The 18,167-nt window shown below is 36.9% G+C and overlaps 1 protein-coding gene across 1 annotated transcript in view; it reads right to left on the minus strand.

Moving 5' to 3' along the window:
• Positions 1-18,167, minus strand: part of LOC150080934 (alanine--glyoxylate aminotransferase 2, mitochondrial) — a 209,816-nt gene that overhangs the window by 182,163 nt on the left and 9,486 nt on the right. The window contains exons 2-3 of the mRNA XM_090380600.1: positions 16,649-16,833; positions 8,975-9,098 (exon numbers count right to left, since the gene is read on the minus strand). Of these exons, the coding sequence (XP_090236726.1) occupies positions 8,975-9,098; positions 16,649-16,734 (210 nt within the window). The 5' untranslated portion in view covers positions 16,735-16,833. The remainder of the gene's footprint in view (positions 1-8,974; positions 9,099-16,648; positions 16,834-18,167) is intronic.

The raw sequence follows: 18,167 nt of genomic DNA on the forward strand, positions 1-18,167 counted from the left end.
TTTCCATTCATCTATTCTACAACTGTCTTTCCTCAATTTGAATTTATGCCCCCTCCTCAGGTTCGTAATCTGAGCAAGCAGAAGAATCTCATCAGAATTCAACGTGCTCCATTCAAGGCCTTATACACCTCACTGAGATCACCTCGCAGGTGCTTAGTCTCCAGCCGCTGCAGTTTGCAGAATTTAAGCCTTTCTTGGCAAGAGGACCCCTTCGTTTCCCTCACCAAACTTGTTGCTCTTCTCTGTACACACTCAAGCAACTCTACATCCTTCCTAAAATTAGGCCTCCAGACCTGTATGCAGTACTCAAGGTGTGGCCTGACCATTTCCTTATACAAAGGGATAATCACCTCCTTTTTCCTACTAGCAAAATTTCTATATATATATATATATATATATCATTGACAATACCTCATGATCTGCTCTGGCAGCCTGTCTACATTGCTCAGAAAACTTCATATCTGATTGCACAATTACTCCCAGGTTTTTTTTTTATTTTCTACCCCCCTAAGTGCAGTACAACACAGTTGGTATGTTTCTCTAGAGCACTTTTACCCATATGCAGCACTTTGCAATTGTCAATGTTAAACTTCAGTTGCCATCTGACCAAATTTTCTAGATCCTGTTGCAGTAGCACACTGCCATTAACAACCCTGTCAACCTTTTTATCATCCGAAAACTTCAACATTAAGTTCGATATATCTTCATCAATATCACTGATAAATACAGAAAACAACAATGGGCCCAACACCGAACCCTGGGGGACTCCACTAATAACATTAGTCCATGAAGAGCAGTGTCCATTGATTACCACTCTCTGTCTTCTCCCACTCAACCACCCTTTTATCCATTGTAGCAACTTACCCTTAACACCATACCCCTCCAATTTGTACAGTAGTCTTACCATATGCAACGGTGTCAAAAGCTTTCCTGAAATCAAAGTATATGATATCAAAATTATTTTTTGCATCCAGTTCCTTTGTAACTTTATCATAGTATCCAATCAAATTTGTCAGACAAGACTTTTCCCTTAACAAACCCATGCTGTGTCTGAATTATTACTTCAGTCTTGTCTAGATGATCCAGCAATGCATTTTTAAACAGTGATTCCATTATTTTCCCTGGAACAGAAGTTAAACTAACTGGTCTGTAATAACTCGTGTCACCCTTAGATCCCTCCCTTTCTGAACTGTGGATACATTTGCACATCTCCAGTCCGTTGGAACTTCCACTGAGTCCAAGGATGCTCTCATACTTGTGGCTAAGGGTTTGCTTACTTCCTTTGCTGCCTCCTTTAATATAATTGGATAGATCGCATCCATCCCAGGAAAAAACCCTTCCCTTTACCCTGGATGGTAGTTACATCATTAAGTAAATCCCGCATCAGTACACTGTTATCACTGCCTTCCTGCAAATTCTTGATGCACAAATAATCATTACTGATAACCAGATCTCTCTGGCTGCCTCTCGAATATACTGCTGCAGAAAACAATCATCCAATAAATCCAAAAAGTCTTGCTACTGTGCAAATGACTAACCCACAAGTTCCAATCAATATCTGGGAAGTTAAAATCCCCCATTATAACACAATCTGATTTATTGGCCCATTGTATTTCTCTGTACAATTTTTCATTGTACTCATTAGGCTGATAACACATTCCTATCTCATTTTTGCTTTCCCAGTGCTTACGTCATGCCAAATTGACTCAACGTTGCACTGTTCATCTATGTCAACTGGATGCACTTCCTTAGATTTTATGTTTTACAGCATAACCCCTCCTCCTTTCCTATCCTGTCCTCCTCCTTTCCTATCCTGTCTATCCTTTGTGTACACATTGTACTCCCCAAATTCCAATTCTGCATTCCTAATATCTGTGTGACACCACATCTCTGATATCCCATCAATATCCACCTTTGATGTCTTGACCAGCACTTCAAATATGTTGTCATATTTGAACGACTGTCAAATTTATTTATTATACTTCTAGCATTGCTGTACATGCAAGTATATATGCACCTATTCTTATTATTAGTTACCCTAACGCAGCCCATGTATTTATTTGTTTCATGATGACTTCCACCAGTCCCTGAAACCCACAGCATCCTGCCCTCCAGGCCACTGCTCATTCTAATAGAAGCAGTGCAAGAATCACTTTTACCTCTACCTGTGGCTACTTTTAACCTTTTAGTCTGTGAATCCCCCAAAGCTAGCAGTTTTCCTACCCACCTAACACTGCCTCGCTAGCATCAGCAAACACTCTTGCACACCTTCTATGGTATCCTTCCATTGATTTATTGGACATTTTCTTGTAGAGATAGGGAGTTACTGTATAAGGCAATTGTAAGACCACACAATTGTAACACCTGGATTTCAGGCATATGTTTACATAAGTATTTTTCATTGTTTTCAGGTTGTGAGTCAATCCTGTAAGTACAGTGAGTCCTCGTATAACACGTGTTTACACTACATGAATTTGATCATACACGATTTATAAATAGGGGAACAATATCTTATATAACACGAACCGAATTCCCTTATGCACGATTCGCCTTTGTATTTACAAGAAATGGCAGTCAAACGCAGAATCATCCCAACTGAATGCAACATGATGGGAATAAAGAGAAGATTCTGAAAATGTTTTTTATATCAGTGAAGGGGAAACACATTTCACCATAATAACGTAAAAACCAACACAATTCCAGCTATCGGTATAATCGCAAATGCAATTAGATCGAGTTTACTACCAGTTTATAACAGATTCCACTAGCAGGAACACAACTGGAAATTATTTTTATTGTTTTATGGTAGTAACCCCTAGAAATGCGCTTTAGTAAAATGTGAGGCGTTACTAGTGTATCTCTGCCTTTACGGTGTTGTTTATTCAGTTTCTACAAGCGTGCAGCTTTGTTTATGTGTATCAAGCGTGCCTCCTCTTTTTGTAATTGTGCTTGATTACCTAAAAATGAGTAAAATACTTAAAAGGTGTGAAAAGGAGGCGTCCTGGTGAAGACACTGCAGATTCAGAGAGAAAAAGAAAAGCAATATCGATAAACAGAGACGGACTGGATCAAAAATTCTTACCTGGGAAAATTTATAGTGGCCTCATACTATGGTTTATGGCCAAAATCACACTGGCCTCTGGCCCACCGGGTTTCCCCGCTAAGGCTTATGGTCAGTCCGCCTCTGTCGATAGAGAAAAAATATGAAATTGTGAAACGCTTTGAGCGAAATGAAAGACTGTGATATTGCACGTGATATAGGCCTAAATGAGACAACGCTCAGAATTACAAAGAATGCAGAGAAAATAAAAACAACTTTCATAGCAGGAACAACTCAAAGTGTAATTAAAATCCATTAGATTAAAACACAAAGAATTGGAAGAGATAGAATGGCTGTCATCTGTTTGGATAGAAAATCAAACAAGGAACAAGTTTGCTTACAATAGAAGCAAAAGCATTAGCAATATTTTATTATGTAATAGTCGTAATAAAATACTTACGTATTTTATTACGATTATTTATTGTGTTTGGTAATGTTTTGGTTACAAATGTGTGTTCAATCTTGGGTGGTCGGCACCTAACCCTATTTTTCCCATAGGGCCTGTTTTTTATATTGCACGATTTTGCATTGCACGAGGGTTTCTAGGAACACAACTATCGTGCTATACGAGGACTGACTGTACAGAATACCCTATATAAAAATATACTACCTTCCAAAAAGTATTCAAACATCCTCTCTTCTGTTTTCATAGTCTAATGGCTCTTCCTGGATGAAAAAGTGATTCAGACTGGTATATAAAGAAAGAATATGAGCCATATAAGTCAGTTGTTCTTGTCATTTCATCAAGAGCCAAGTTGGCTGATCTGAAAGGGATACTATGATCAGATGTTGCATTGCTTGTTAATTCACATAGCATAATACCATCTGTTGACCATTTAGACTTGACCATGAAATGGATGTGTTTTTTATATTTCCATTTTAAAAAAAAAATTTTATCACAACCAGCAATGCACAGGAAGACCACAGAAGGGTAGTATGACAATATCATAAACATCATAAAGAGATTAGGGCATCAACAAGAGTTCAGGTATGTATAGACATAGTACATATGGAGTTTCATAACCTTAATTTTCATGCGAGAGCAGCAGCAGTGCACAGGCCAAACATCATCCACTGCAATCAGCAGCTGGTTAAGTTTGTATGATGCAATGAACAGTATAATTAGTGAGCAGTAGAAATTGGTTCTGCAGAGTTCTATGGTGCTCTTTCCCATGGTATAGCCATGAGAAAGAAAAATGATATAGAATGATATATCAAATAATATAAAAAAATAATATAAAATGATAAGAAAATGGTATAGCCATCAGTTAACATATAACCTTTGGCAGCTGTGTGGAGAACCATGAATGCTTAAAAATGACAACTGCATGTTTCCTACAATGTGGCAGTTTGTTTCAACATGATAATGCCCCATGCCACTACTAGTGCTATTCAAGGTAGTTCACAAAAAGTTGGGATAGCTGGGAAGGGTCTGATTTGAGCCCTCTGGAACACCTAAAGGTTGAACTGAAACCACAGATAGCTCAACTGATCACTGTTCTGCAGGAGGAATGGAGAACTACAACTGCTGCAATCTATCATTCATTGATGGTTTGGTTGTTTGGTTTTTTTTTTTTTTTTTAGGAGCATTAGCAACTAAGGCCATATTGCTCCGGGATATGCGGTGGTCATTCCTTGACCTTTCCGCATCCTCCGTATTTGGTGGTGACGGGCTCGAACCCCGTGTGCTACGCACTGCTGCTCCTTCCCACCTGGCTAAGGAGGCGCTTCATTGATGGAAACCTCAAAGTGTGGAGTGCATCATAGCAGCCAAAAGGGACTGACAACCTGTCATAGTGAGTCACCGACATCACTGTGAAACTGACATGTGCCCAGATACTTTTCAGAGGGAAACGTACAAGTTGTAAGAATACTCATTCTCAACCTCACAAAATGTTTTTTGTGAATTTACTCTGTGAAAAACCACAAAATTTCACCTTCAAACCTATTATAGTAAAAGTTTTGTCTGTATTTAAAAAGACAAGAGAAATTTTCATTCATTAGCCTTAAACCAAAAATTTTTGTACTGTACCTGAGAGGTATGGCATAAGTGTTGTCAGCTTAAATGCAATATAAAAAAATCTCATCTGAATTCAGAAATCACAAAACTAAGTAAACTGCCACATTTTGACCACTCCCTATAGAACACATGGAGATCACATCAATCCCCAATGGTTTTTCAGAGTCTTTCAAAACAAAGAAAAAATAGCCCTAACCTGCTTTCAAATAAAACTACTAATTTCTTTTTTTGGTAATAATATCACCTGTTTACATGCCATCACTATACAGAAAAACATGGTAAAAAACAATTAAGAGTGTTTCTGACTAGCCCTTGAAGCTTTTGAAAGAAGCCATTATTTTATAACTCCCACAATAACCTTGAGAGCTAATAACACAACAACTGTAACAAACCATGTGTAAAAAGTAATTGGACTATTCATCTAATATTAGTTTTCTGAAGGTGTCATCTATATTATTTACTAGTTCAAGTGACTCAATGCTATCTGACCACTGTTTATTTTGCTTGACTCTTCTTCTTTCATGCTCCCACAGAGAGTGGGCAGCTTACATAAACAACTTAAAGAGTAGCTGTTTTTACTTGTTTGTTTATGTAACAAGCTCAACTTTTACAAGGCAGGCATTCCATTGACAGAGCCAGATTAATTTTATTAAAATATAAAATGGGATAATTAAAAAAAAAAAGTTCTTATATTGCAGGTACAAACTTAAAATTTTATGTTTTCAATGTGAACAGTATGTAAAAATATTAGAAAGTTAGAGTTTATAGTTAGAAAGTTAAGAGTTAAACAATTATTAAAAATATTAAAAAATTAAAAATTTCCATTAAAAAATAACTATGCAGATATGATTATCATATCAGATATTCTCTCCTTCACTAACAGGAAAAAAATTCAATGAAAAATATTATTTCTCTGCTACTTACTTACTTTCAAATTAGGTATATATGAAAGCTGAATGTTTAAAAAAAAAAAAAAACATCATGGAAACTCACCTTCCTTATGAAATTGTATTTTCAAAAAAGAAGCTGCTAATAGTATGAAAATAATATTTTATATTTAGAGATCATACAGAAATGAATCAATCCCAACATGTGTTGGTGCCTCCGTAGCCAGGTGGGCAGGAGCAGCAGTGCACAGCACACGCTTCTTGATTAGACCGGGGTTCAAGCCCATGCCCACCAAATACGGAGGATGTGGAAAGGTCAGAGAATGACCACCGCATATCCCCCCCCCCGGAGCAATATGGCCTTAGCTGCTAATGCTCCTAAAAACCAAATAACAAACAAACAAACAACCAACATGTGTTACATATCAGGAAATAGGAAGACAGGTTGAAATATAATTAAGGGAATTTATATAATACAGACTTTTTCCCGTAAAGCAGAGGTTCCCAAACCTTTTTTGACTCGTGAACCCTTTTTAACATAATATTTTTATCGCGAATCCCTAAGCCTATATTCTCTGAAATCATATAAAAGTACTGAATTTTTATTATAAAATATTTCCCATACTATGTTTTTATAAGCGACATTGTGTAAAAATAAAAATTATTATTAAATATTATTTATACTTTGTAAAGCAGTTATTAATCAGTCTAAACTAGATTTCGAACATGCTAAGAGAAGAAAACTTGCTTCTTGTCCAAATGGTAGCCAAGCATTCTGGTCTCTTTCCAAAGCTATTGGCCGCAATTTTTGTCCATCTCTGTTCCCACCTCTGCTAAAACAAGATAGTTCTGTTGCCACATCAGCCAAAGATAAAGTTGACCTGCTAGCATCCTATTTTTCTTCCACTTCATGTATTAATATTCTTGGAAATTCACCTCAAACCCAGTACACTCCCTTCAATGAATCCTGTGGTTTTCCGTCAAAAGGATATCAGAAGGATTTTGATGAATCTGATGCTATGAAAGCTCCAGGTCCTGATGGTATTTCTCCACTTCTTCTTCTTCTCAAAACCTGTGCCTCTAAACTTACTCCTGTTTTGTGTCATCTTGTTTCACTTTCTTATTCCAAAGGTGTTTTTGCTTCTGCTTGGAAATTTGCTCATATCCAGCCAGTTCCTAAAAAGGGTGACAAATCCCTTCCATTCAATTATCGTCCCCTTGCGATTACTTCTACTCTTTCGAAAATAATGGAGAAATCAATTAACTGCCAACTCTTAAACTATCTGGAAATCTTTAACCTAGTCAGCGATCGCCAGTATGGATTCCGTCAGTGTTGTTCCACTGGTCATATTCTGGCTTATGTTATCCATCTATGGACAAATTCAATGGAAAAGTTGACATTTTAAAGGCTTTTGATCATGTTTGGCATAAAGGTCTTCTAAATAAGCTTCATCCTATGGTTTCCCAGCTGTTCTTTGTAATTGGGTATCCAGTTTTCTCTCTGGCCGCTCACTGCGGGTGATGGCAGATGGCTCTCTGTCTTATAACTTCTCCACCTAATGCTGGTGTTTTCTAGGTTCAGTTCTTTTTCCCACTCTTTTCCTCTTGTATATTAATGGCCTTCTTCCATTAACCGGAAATCCTATCCATAGAATTTCCGATCAATGGTCATTGCTTTTCACCGTCCAGTTTGAGAAACCCTGCCCTGCCCTGCTCAAACAGCTTGCACTTCAAGTATCCACTGCCAAATCCTTAAATGCTGATCTCCAGGCAATTCTCCAGCAGAGCAAAGAAAACTTAATTTCAATCCTTCTAAAACTCAGTCCTGTCTTATATATTTTGCAAAAAGGATTCTTCTGCTCCTATGTGTATCTTTAAATACACTCCGATTTCTAGACAAGATCTTGGGGATTACCCTGACTTCTAATCTCTCTTGGCACAAGCACATTACAAACATTGCTTCCTCTGCATCTGAAAAATTCGGTTTTCTCTTTCGCTCTCAGTGTTATTTTTCATCCAAACAGTTGTTTACTCTGTAGAAATCACAAATCCAACCTACCATGGAATATTGTTCCCACATCTGGGGTGGTGCCCCCAAAACCTTTCTCAGGCTTGTAGATTCCATTCAAAAGAGGGCAGTTAGGTTAATTAATGACTCATCTCTAACAGAGTCTCTCCACTCTCTGTCTCATAAACGTTCTGTTTCTGCTGAATGCCTTTTCTACAGATACTTCCATGGGCATTGTTCTTCTAAATTAGCTTCTATAATTCCCACTCTCCCTTTCAAAACAGTCTGAACACAAGCCGCCTGAAAATTAGAATCTACAGAAGTTCAAGTCTAATGTCAACAAGTGTTTTCTTTCATCTTTTCAACCTTCAACCCATGCATGGTACAAAGTAATATAGGTTCTAAAAAAAGGTACCTATACATAACAATGACCCTTAAGAATGGAAAAAAAAAAAACAAACAAACAATAGTATGGAAAACATATCTTTTTAAAAAAGGTTGTTTAGACATGGGCAATGCACTTCCATCATTTCTACTACTCAGGTAGTATCAATGCATCGTTTGATTATATCTCGCATTACCCATACATAAACAACCTTTTTCATACTCTTAGAAATTTAGTCAAGAAATAATTTTAGATATTTATTTAACACAATATACTGTAAGATAGTAAAGTAATTATAAGGAACTGTGGGAGATGTTGTTTCTTTCTTTGGCAATTCTTTACTTTTTATTTAATTTTATTTTTCTTCATTGTTTATTATTAGTTCTATTTTGTCATTTACAATAATATACCTATGTAAATCTAAGCAGATGCCATTACAAAATTTTTAGTGTGAACCCCCTGGAACACTTTCGCGAACCTCCAGGGGTTCGCGAACCACTGTCCTAAAGGAAAGAAAGGTTTTTTTTTTTTTTTTTTGCACTTATAGCTCCTGAATATTGTATCATAACTATACCTTAAGGTCTCCTGGTAAACGTGCTGTTAATTTTTGTGCATATTCATGGATTTTTGGATGCATATATATACTAGTAGTATGCCATAAACGATCTGCCTGATCAATCAGTGCCTTCTTCACTTTTCTGTGATAATAAAAAAGATAAGTACATAAGGCCATAATAAAATATGCAACTTTTAAATAATATATAATTATAAAAATAAATTCATATAAATTTCATATGTCAACATATGAATCACAATTTTCACAATTAATCACAATTTTGGAAAAATACTTTTTCCAAAATTGTGCTTTATTTAGAGCATGCTATATTTTTCAAGATAACTATGTTTTAATATAATACTCTTTAAATTACTCTTTCAACGTGTACACTGTGCTATAAAAATTATTAAAACAACCCTCTCTGAAAGCAGCAGATGTAAACTAGATACATGCATATAAGGAACAGGCAAAATAATATAATATAGAGAAAGATACCAATGATATCAATAGCAGCCAATAAGCTTACACTGTTTCAAAGGGATATGACTGTCAGCTGCAATATCAGTAATTTATCACTGCAAGCTACAGTAAGCTACTTGAGCCTTCCACAGCTGACAGTGGTTGGTCAGTTGGTTTAGTGCTTTATGGTGCAGTGGGGCCATACTGTGCAAAGTCCATGGATGCAATAATCAATAATATAAAAAGGTATATGTATGAAAATACAAATACTTTTATACAGATGATATCTGTATAAATCATTAGCACTTAACTTTTGCTACGATGAAAAATCATTTACTCAACCTAAAAAAGGAAGTAAAGGAATTTCAGTAATATTCCACATACACACCCACCACACCCACACCTAAAAGTTATAACATTTGGAGACAATTTCAAAGCTGTAATGACTGCATACGTCTCTCCTCACAGTAACAGACTGTTTATCTTGTACCTACTGTTGCTTGTCTTAAACAGCTTACAATGGAAATATTTGAAAATAGCTTCAAATTGATTATAGGACTTCAACCTTTCAATCCCAACCACCATTGAGACATGGAATAATCTGAAAGTACTACATTTAACTGTACCACCCTCTCCTGCTATATAGTTCAACTATATCATTAACAAATAGTTAAGAGGAACCTTACTATAATGCATATTGCTACTGCATCTAGGTTGAAGGCAACCCACAAGGATGGCAACTGCTCTGTGGGGAGGCCATTTCCGATTCTGTCTTTCTGGATAATCGAACAATTTGCAAGGAAAGGCCCTTATTTGCTTTTAAATATGTCTCCCACAAGCAAAAAAGCAAGTTGGCGGAATCGGTGACATTTAAATTTCATTGTCAATTAAATTATACTTTTTTAACTAAATACATATAATGACCTAGTTTTTACAAACGTAACATTATAAATTAATATATATAACTTGACAGGAGATAAGAAAGTCATATAACATAACTCAGAGATAATATTCGATACTGAACTACAAATATATAGTGTTATAACTGCATTGGGATATAGGTTTAGGGTTATATTTTTTATTGGAATTTTATTTGAAATTGAATAGAAATCATGACTCATGACTCAGAAATCATGAACCAGAGCAGCAAAGCAAAAGGCTGAAACTAATGGGAGTGCTGTGGCTCAACTGAGGGGAGGGAGCAGTTGTCCTCTGAATCACAGCCTTTTGAAATGCACTGCTTGTTTGAAGTTTGTGGAGCAATCAGGAATGGGACATGATATTGCCAAGGAGAATGTCTTTGTGTGTGTGTGCGATGTAAGGAGCGTGAGGAAATCAGGCACCAACTCAGCATTGTTATGGACCTATATGAGAGCTTGAAGGCCAGGTTGGATGCCCTCGAAGGATTTAAATTGAGGGCCCATCAAGCTCTCAGCTGCCAACATCAATACCAGAGCTTGCACTTGAACTGCACGCAACACAGCTGCAACCCCTAAGGCAGAATGTGCTGGTCCCAAACGAACTAGTTATTGTTGGTGACTATTGTCAGGGAGATGGGAAATATATTGTGCAAAAAGGATAGGTAGAACAGGACCAGGGTATGTCTGTCAGTGGCAAAAGTTGATGACATTGTAGAGCAGATATCATCTTTTAAGGGCATAAAGAGTGATACTGTTGTACACATTAGCACTGATATTAAGAGTAGGAGACTGGTGGAATTACTTAACAAGTACAGGTCATTGTTGAAAGAAATCCATGAGTTAGGGTTGAATTTGGAAGTATCTGCAATTCTACCCACACACGATAGGAGGGAGTATATGATGAGAGCCTTGTCGACCAATTCGGCCATGGAGAGATTGTGCAAGGCTCAAGGGGTAGAATTTTTCTCAGCCTGGTCTGTGCTTGCTAACAGGAGAGCCTGCTTCTACAGGGATGGGATACACTTAAATAGAAAGGGTGCAAGAATATTTGCTGATGCTATCGAGGCAGAGTTAGGTGGGTCGAAAAAATGCTAGCTTGGGGGGACACACAGACTAATAGATTAACAGTAGCCACTGGCAGAGGTGAAAATGATTCTTGCACTGCTTCTATTGAAATTCAATTGAGCAGCAGCCTGGAAAGCAAGGCAATGGGGATTTCCAGGACTGCTGGGAGTCATAGTGGAACAAGCAAATACATGGGATGTGTTAGGGTAACTAAGAGTAGAAACAAGTGCATGTATACCAATGCTAGGAGTTAATAGTTATTAGTACAGTTAATACATTTGATGAGCATGAGTTTGAAGTGCTAGCCAAGACATCAATCAAAGGCAGATATTGTTGGGATATCAGAGACATGGTGTGACAAAACATAAGCAGTGCAGAATTGGAATTTAGGAAGTACAATTTGTACAGAAAGGATAGACAGGACAAGAAAGGAGGAGGGGTTAGTTAGGAAACATAAAATCTAAGGAAGTGCATCCAATAGATTATGGCGGACAATGCAATGTTGAGTCAGTTTGGTGTGACATAAGCACTGGGAAACGTAAAATGAGAGTAAGTTTGTGTTATAGGCCTAATGAATCTGATGAGTATAATGAGCAATCGTGCAGAGAAATAGAGGCAGAGATCACTCACACACTAGCAAGGCTTTTGTGGATTTATTGGATGATTGTTTTTTTTTACAGCAGCATGTTTGGGAGGCAACTAGAGGGAGTAATACTCTTGATCTGATTATCAGTAGTGATTCTTCATGCATTAGGAATCTGCAGATAAAGAAACCACTATGTGGCAGTAATCACAGTGTGCTGAAATGGGATTTACTCAGAGGTAACTACCATCAGAGGTAAAGGGAAGGGTTTTTGCTTTAGTAAAGGTGACTACGGTAGTCTGAGACAGTATTTAAATTCTATACAGTAGGACTAACTGATGATGTTACTAACAGCAAATTCAAAATGGGAAGCATTCAAAGAAATAATCTTCGAAGCTACTAGGCTTTTCATACCAGCTAAGAAATATTGTTCGAGATTCTTCTCTGCCACATGCCTAATTAGACATGTGGAAGGAAAGAAAAATGCATGGGATACATATAAATTAACAGGTGACATCACACACCAAGCCTATGGTTGGTTGGTTATTGGAAGTTTAATGGCGCATCAGCATCTAAGGCTATCGTGTGCCAAGTCTAAGGTAATAAAATATAAATACATCAAGCCTAGGATAGACACAAGTTGGTCTGTAACCAAGTCACAAAGGAGGTTAAGCAGGCAAAGGCAGATTACGAGAAACCTTTGGCACAGGATGCAAAGAGATCTTTAATTTTGTAAACTCTAGAAGGAAGGGGATGAATCAGATTGGTCCACTTAATATCAATGATTCAACTGTTGATGATCCTGTTCAGGTAGCTAACAATCTAAATGAGTATTTCTAAATCTACATTCACACATGAGAAGTTACTCAGGGAGGGAAATCCCAGAGGTGTATTAAACTCAGGCAGTAAGCTAGATATTCTTGTAATAACTGAGAGTAAAGTGGATGAGAAATCGTTGAAGATAAACATACGAAAGGCACCCGGGGTAGATGGAATCTATCCAGTTATATTAAAGGAGGCAGCAAAGGAAGTAAGCAAACCCTTGGCCATAATTATGAGAGTCAGGGGAGGTACCCATGGGCTGGAAATGTGCAAATATGACCCTAATCCACAAAGGAGGATCAAAGGAAGACACAGGTAATTACAGATCTGCTAGTTTAATTTCTGTTCCAGGAAAATTAATGGAGGCACTGGTTAAAGAAGCATTGCAGGATCATCTAGACAAGACTTCAGCTATAACTTGGACACATCATGGTTTTGTTAAGGGGAAGTCTTGCCTGACCAATTTGATTGGATACTATGATGCAGTCACAAAAGAACTGGATGCAGAGAATAACTTTGATATTATATACTTGGATCTTAGAAAGGCTTTTGATACTGTAGCACACAGAAGACTGCTGCACAAATTGGAGCAGTGTGGCACGGGAGGAAAATTTCTGCTATGGATAAAGGGATGGTTGAGTGGGAGAAAACAGAGAGTGGTAATCAATGGACACTGCTCTTCGTGGACTAATGTTATTAGTGGAGTCCCCCAGAGTTCAGTGTTGGGTCCATTGTTGATTTCTGTATTCATTAATGATATTTATGATGGTATATCAGGCTTAATGTCCAAGTTTGCAGAAGGTACGAAGATCGGCAGGGTTGTTAATGAGACTAATGACAGTACGCTGATGCAACAGGATCTAGAAGGGTTGAGCAGATGGGTTGAGAGGTGGCAAATGACGTTTAACATTGACAAATGTAAAGTATTACATATGGGACCCCAGCAACCCCAGAGCAACGTATCAACCCTGTGGTACTACACTGACAGTGGTAGAGAGTGAAATGGACCTGGGCGTAATTGTGCAGGCAGATATGAAGTTTTCTGAGCAGTGTAGACAGTCTGCAAGAGTAGCTTATGGTGTCTTGTCAATGATATACAGGAATTTTTCTAGCAGGGATAAGGAGTCGATTATTGCCTTGTATAAGGCAATGGTCAGGCCACACCTTGAGTACTGTATACAGGTCTGGAGGTTTCATTTTAAGAAAGATGTAGAGTTGTTGGAACAAGTAGAGAGAAGGGCAACAAGATTAGTGACTGGAATAAAGGGCTCTTATGAAGAAAGGCTTAAGTTTTGCAAATTACAGTGTCTGGAGACTAGGCACCTGCGAGGTGATCTGATGGAGGTGTATAAAGCCTTGAATGGTTTGAGCATGCTCAATGCTGATGGGATTCTTCCTCTTGCTCAGAATAATCACCTGAGAGGGCATAAATTCAAATTGAGGAAAGACAGATGTAGGATAGATGTGCGGAAATTTGCCTTTAGCCAGCAAGTAGTTGGTTGGTGGAACATAGCATCCATCCCTTGTTGTGGAAGTTGATAGCCTAAATAAATTTAAGGCTCAGGTGTACAGGTATTTTGAATGAACGGAAGGGTGAAATGGGAGTTTTTTTTTTTTTTTTTGGCTGATGCTGCATAAGCTTGCTTTCTTGCATCATATGCCTCTATTAATGCTAACCTTTACTGGCAAACAAACTCCGGGTTAACACAAGATTCTCCATTTTATTTTAAATGTGTATAAATTTTTAGTGCCTTTTGTTTAATTGCATTGCTATCTAATGGGATCCGTTTTTTACTGCTATCATAAATCCAAATACTGAGAACTTTCTCAATTATTGACACTCAGGGACAAGCTGTCACATTTGTAGAAATGAAAGATCCTGCAGCAATAACAGTTCTAATTTTCTGTTCATTTTACTTTGTGGTCCGGATTGCTGCTTCATTTAAATTTAAACTTTTTGCAACATACAATCCTTTTCCCTTTTTTAAGAAGATCCAAAATTTGTGTCTTTGATTCTAGAGCAATAAAGTTTGGTTTGAATGGTGCTTTTTTACTTTCCTTAGGGTTCAAACTGATAGGATTCAAATACAGTTTTTAAGAAAAAAAGTTTAGTAATACATACCCAGAAAAATTTATAAATGACCAAATAAAAAACAAAATAACCTTATAAAAACTTTAAAAGTCATGAACCATACACTTCGAAGCCACAATTTTTTTTATTGTCTCAAACAAGCACAAGTTCAATAGCAGAGTACCTAATATGGGGATTTCCCAATAATTTTTTTTTTCCTTAACAACTAGCAAATCAACAGCAGGGATTCACAAAAAATAATGGAAATATTGAAAAATTAAATACATAACAGCAGGGTTTTCTCTGCACAAAAGCTCAAAAATACCTTGTTATGCGAGGTTTGCCACAATTCTCTAACTGTATTAAAGCGAAACCGTTTTATATAAGTACTGTGTTGCGCAAGGGTTGTCGCAATTTATCAATTTTGTTGAAGCAAAACCGTGTTGTAGAAGTACTGTGTTATTATTATTATAATTAGCCATATGGTGCAAGGAAGCCTGAGACTTTTGCTGCACCAGCCAAAAAAAAAAAAAAAATTCCTGAGTTACACCTGACAGAGAGAGAGAGAGAGAGAGAGAGAGAGAGAGAGAGAGAGAGTCAGAAATAGAAGTCAGCCCTGGGTATGCCAAGCCCATACTCACTAGATATGAGCACCTGGTGGTAATACGGGGGTTGCCTGTAGATAAAATAGATGGAAAAGATGATTAACCCAACTACAGGTCTTGATTTTTGCTCATTAACCTACGATATTTGAAAACTGATGGTGAAGAGAATTTTTTAAGCACATATGAGTTTTTGAACATACTTCCTACGAGAGTCTGTCAAACCTATTTCAGGGAGGAAATTGATGCCAACCAATGTTATTAAAGAGGATAGACAGGTAAAGTGGGAAATTTTTTTTCCTGTTTGATGCTGTATAAGGAAGCAGAATTTGGCTGATCCTGCTTCCTTGCATTATTTGCCACTCCTAATACTAACTAAATACAATACTTTTTTGCATATAATTATTTCAAAGTCTGATTTAAGTAGCACAGGTCATATGGTCCATACATTACTTTCTGTTACTCATTTAATTTCTGCAACTAGAATAACTGATCCCTGCTAGCTGATGCATACAAGTTTATTTACATGTACATTTTATGTCAAGTGGCCATACCATCTGTATGGCTGGCATGACAATGGGCAACACTACCCCAGAGCCTTAGTGCTTAGAAGGCCTTGAGGGCCTCAATCAGCCACTGGATAACAACACCTTATCTGCTCATTGGAAATGAAAGGTAACAGGGTATGTTCATTTTTCATCTTCCCTAACACAAACCAGAAATTGCCTAGCACAATTCCAGAGGTTCAAGTTTCTTTCTAAGATTGCCACCGTTTACTAGTGAATGTAACTGTAAGACTGTAAGGATCTGCTAAACATGGGTACGTGGCACAGAGTTATAATCTTTCACAGACAGTGTATGAGGGCAGCAATTCAAGAGGCAGAGAAAATAATAATTCATGCTACTGATTGAAAATAAATTCACATAATTTTTTTTTTTTCTATTCATGCCTTAATCAAGGGCATGGGATATTAAAAATTATATGGTATCAGTCCAATTCTCAAACTTTCTGTTCACACAGCATATATTTACTTTTTAGACAGCAGGAAATAAATAATTTCCATCATGTGTAATAATTATTATTCTCATTTAAGTTATTTTCTGTTTCAATAAATTAATCAGTATTATTATTCTCATCAAATAAAAAAAAAACAGGAATAGCAAACTTACTGGTGGCAATGTCCAACGCTGACAGTAACAATTCCTCCAAACATGTCCAGATATCTTTTTCCAGTGTGATCCCATAGCCACTGCATGTGACCTTGAGTTATAATCAATGATTTTGCATAATATGGAACTAACGAAGGGTGGAGATAAGTTTTATGTACTCCAAGAGCATCTTCATAACCAATTCCCTGTTTAGAAAAAAAAACATACTTATTGAATACTACAAATAATAATGCTAATGAGAAATTAAACATACTCTAAGAGAAATAACAATAGTGTATTAATTTATAAGCAGAGTCCACATTTAACCTGACAGAAACCATGCAAAAACAGATACAGGAAAGATCAAAGACATTTGTAATAAAAATAAAGATGAGAAACAAGAGCAGTAATGAACAGTAATCATTATGTTCATAACTTGCATTTATTTTGCAATAAATAGAATTATAATAGATAAACAAATAATCACCCCAAATAGCAGAAAAATTGCTGAACGATGTTAAAACTGGAACAGTTGTCAATGAGTGCTCATAGAAGGCAAAAAGTAGGCTTCAAGATGGTGAGAAAAGTGACAGCAACATTTTAATGCTGAAAATGCAGGTTACATTTGCAAAACATTGGAAAAGTTGAATTAAAAATGGTAGAGGAAGAAAGGGATCTGGAGATTATGCTATGGGCACATAAAATTCTCTATGCACTGCAGATAGGTAGCAAAAGGGGTCCATGATGTCCTACCGTTATTTATAAAATATTTGCTTGTATAAATAATGTCATAACTTCACCATATCAGGCAACTGTGGGGCCACACTTGTAATACTGCATCCAACTATGGAAACCACACTTAAAAAATTTACATTGGGCTTTTTGAAAAGGTCCAAAGATGACAGTGCACCTAGTGGGATCAATAAAATGATGTCCATACTAGGAAAGACTTTGCATATGTGGGCTACACAGATTGGTAACTAAACAACTTAGAAAGGATCTGGTTAAGGCCTTGGGGCCTTAACCAGATCCTTTCTAAGATGTTTAGAAGAGCATATGCTAGTGCACTCCAGCTCCTGAATACTTGGCTACAGAGGCCAGTTTTTTTCTGCCAGCAAATTGTTAATTACTGGAATAAGTTATCTTCATGGGTAATTGACACTGACCTGACAGCCTTGAAAATACAAGTCAGGTGATTTGTACCTAACTGAGAAGTGAAATACATTGGTAGTTTTTTTTTTTTTTTTTTGGCTGGTGCAGTAAAAACCTCAGGTTTCTTCACACCATACAGCTATTGCTAATACTAAAATAAAATTAAAGAATTCAAGGACTGAAGATATTTTCGCATCTCATTCATCAGACTGAACTGTGAAATTATCTTCAGAAATTTACAATGTCAATATAACTGCTTCCTGTACACCAAGTAATTCATATATTATGTACAATTCTAGTCGACAACAAACTCTTTTCTGTAAAGATGTATATCAGTGTGTTCAACAAGCATTGATATTTCTATGCTATTTGTGCCGCAGTTATTGTT

Source organism: Mastigoproctus giganteus, chromosome 9 (genome assembly GCF_048544385.1).
Source record: "Mastigoproctus giganteus isolate SK-2022 chromosome 9, ASM4854438v1, whole genome shotgun sequence".
Classification (NCBI taxonomy): Eukaryota; Metazoa; Arthropoda; class Arachnida; order Uropygi; family Thelyphonidae; genus Mastigoproctus; species Mastigoproctus giganteus.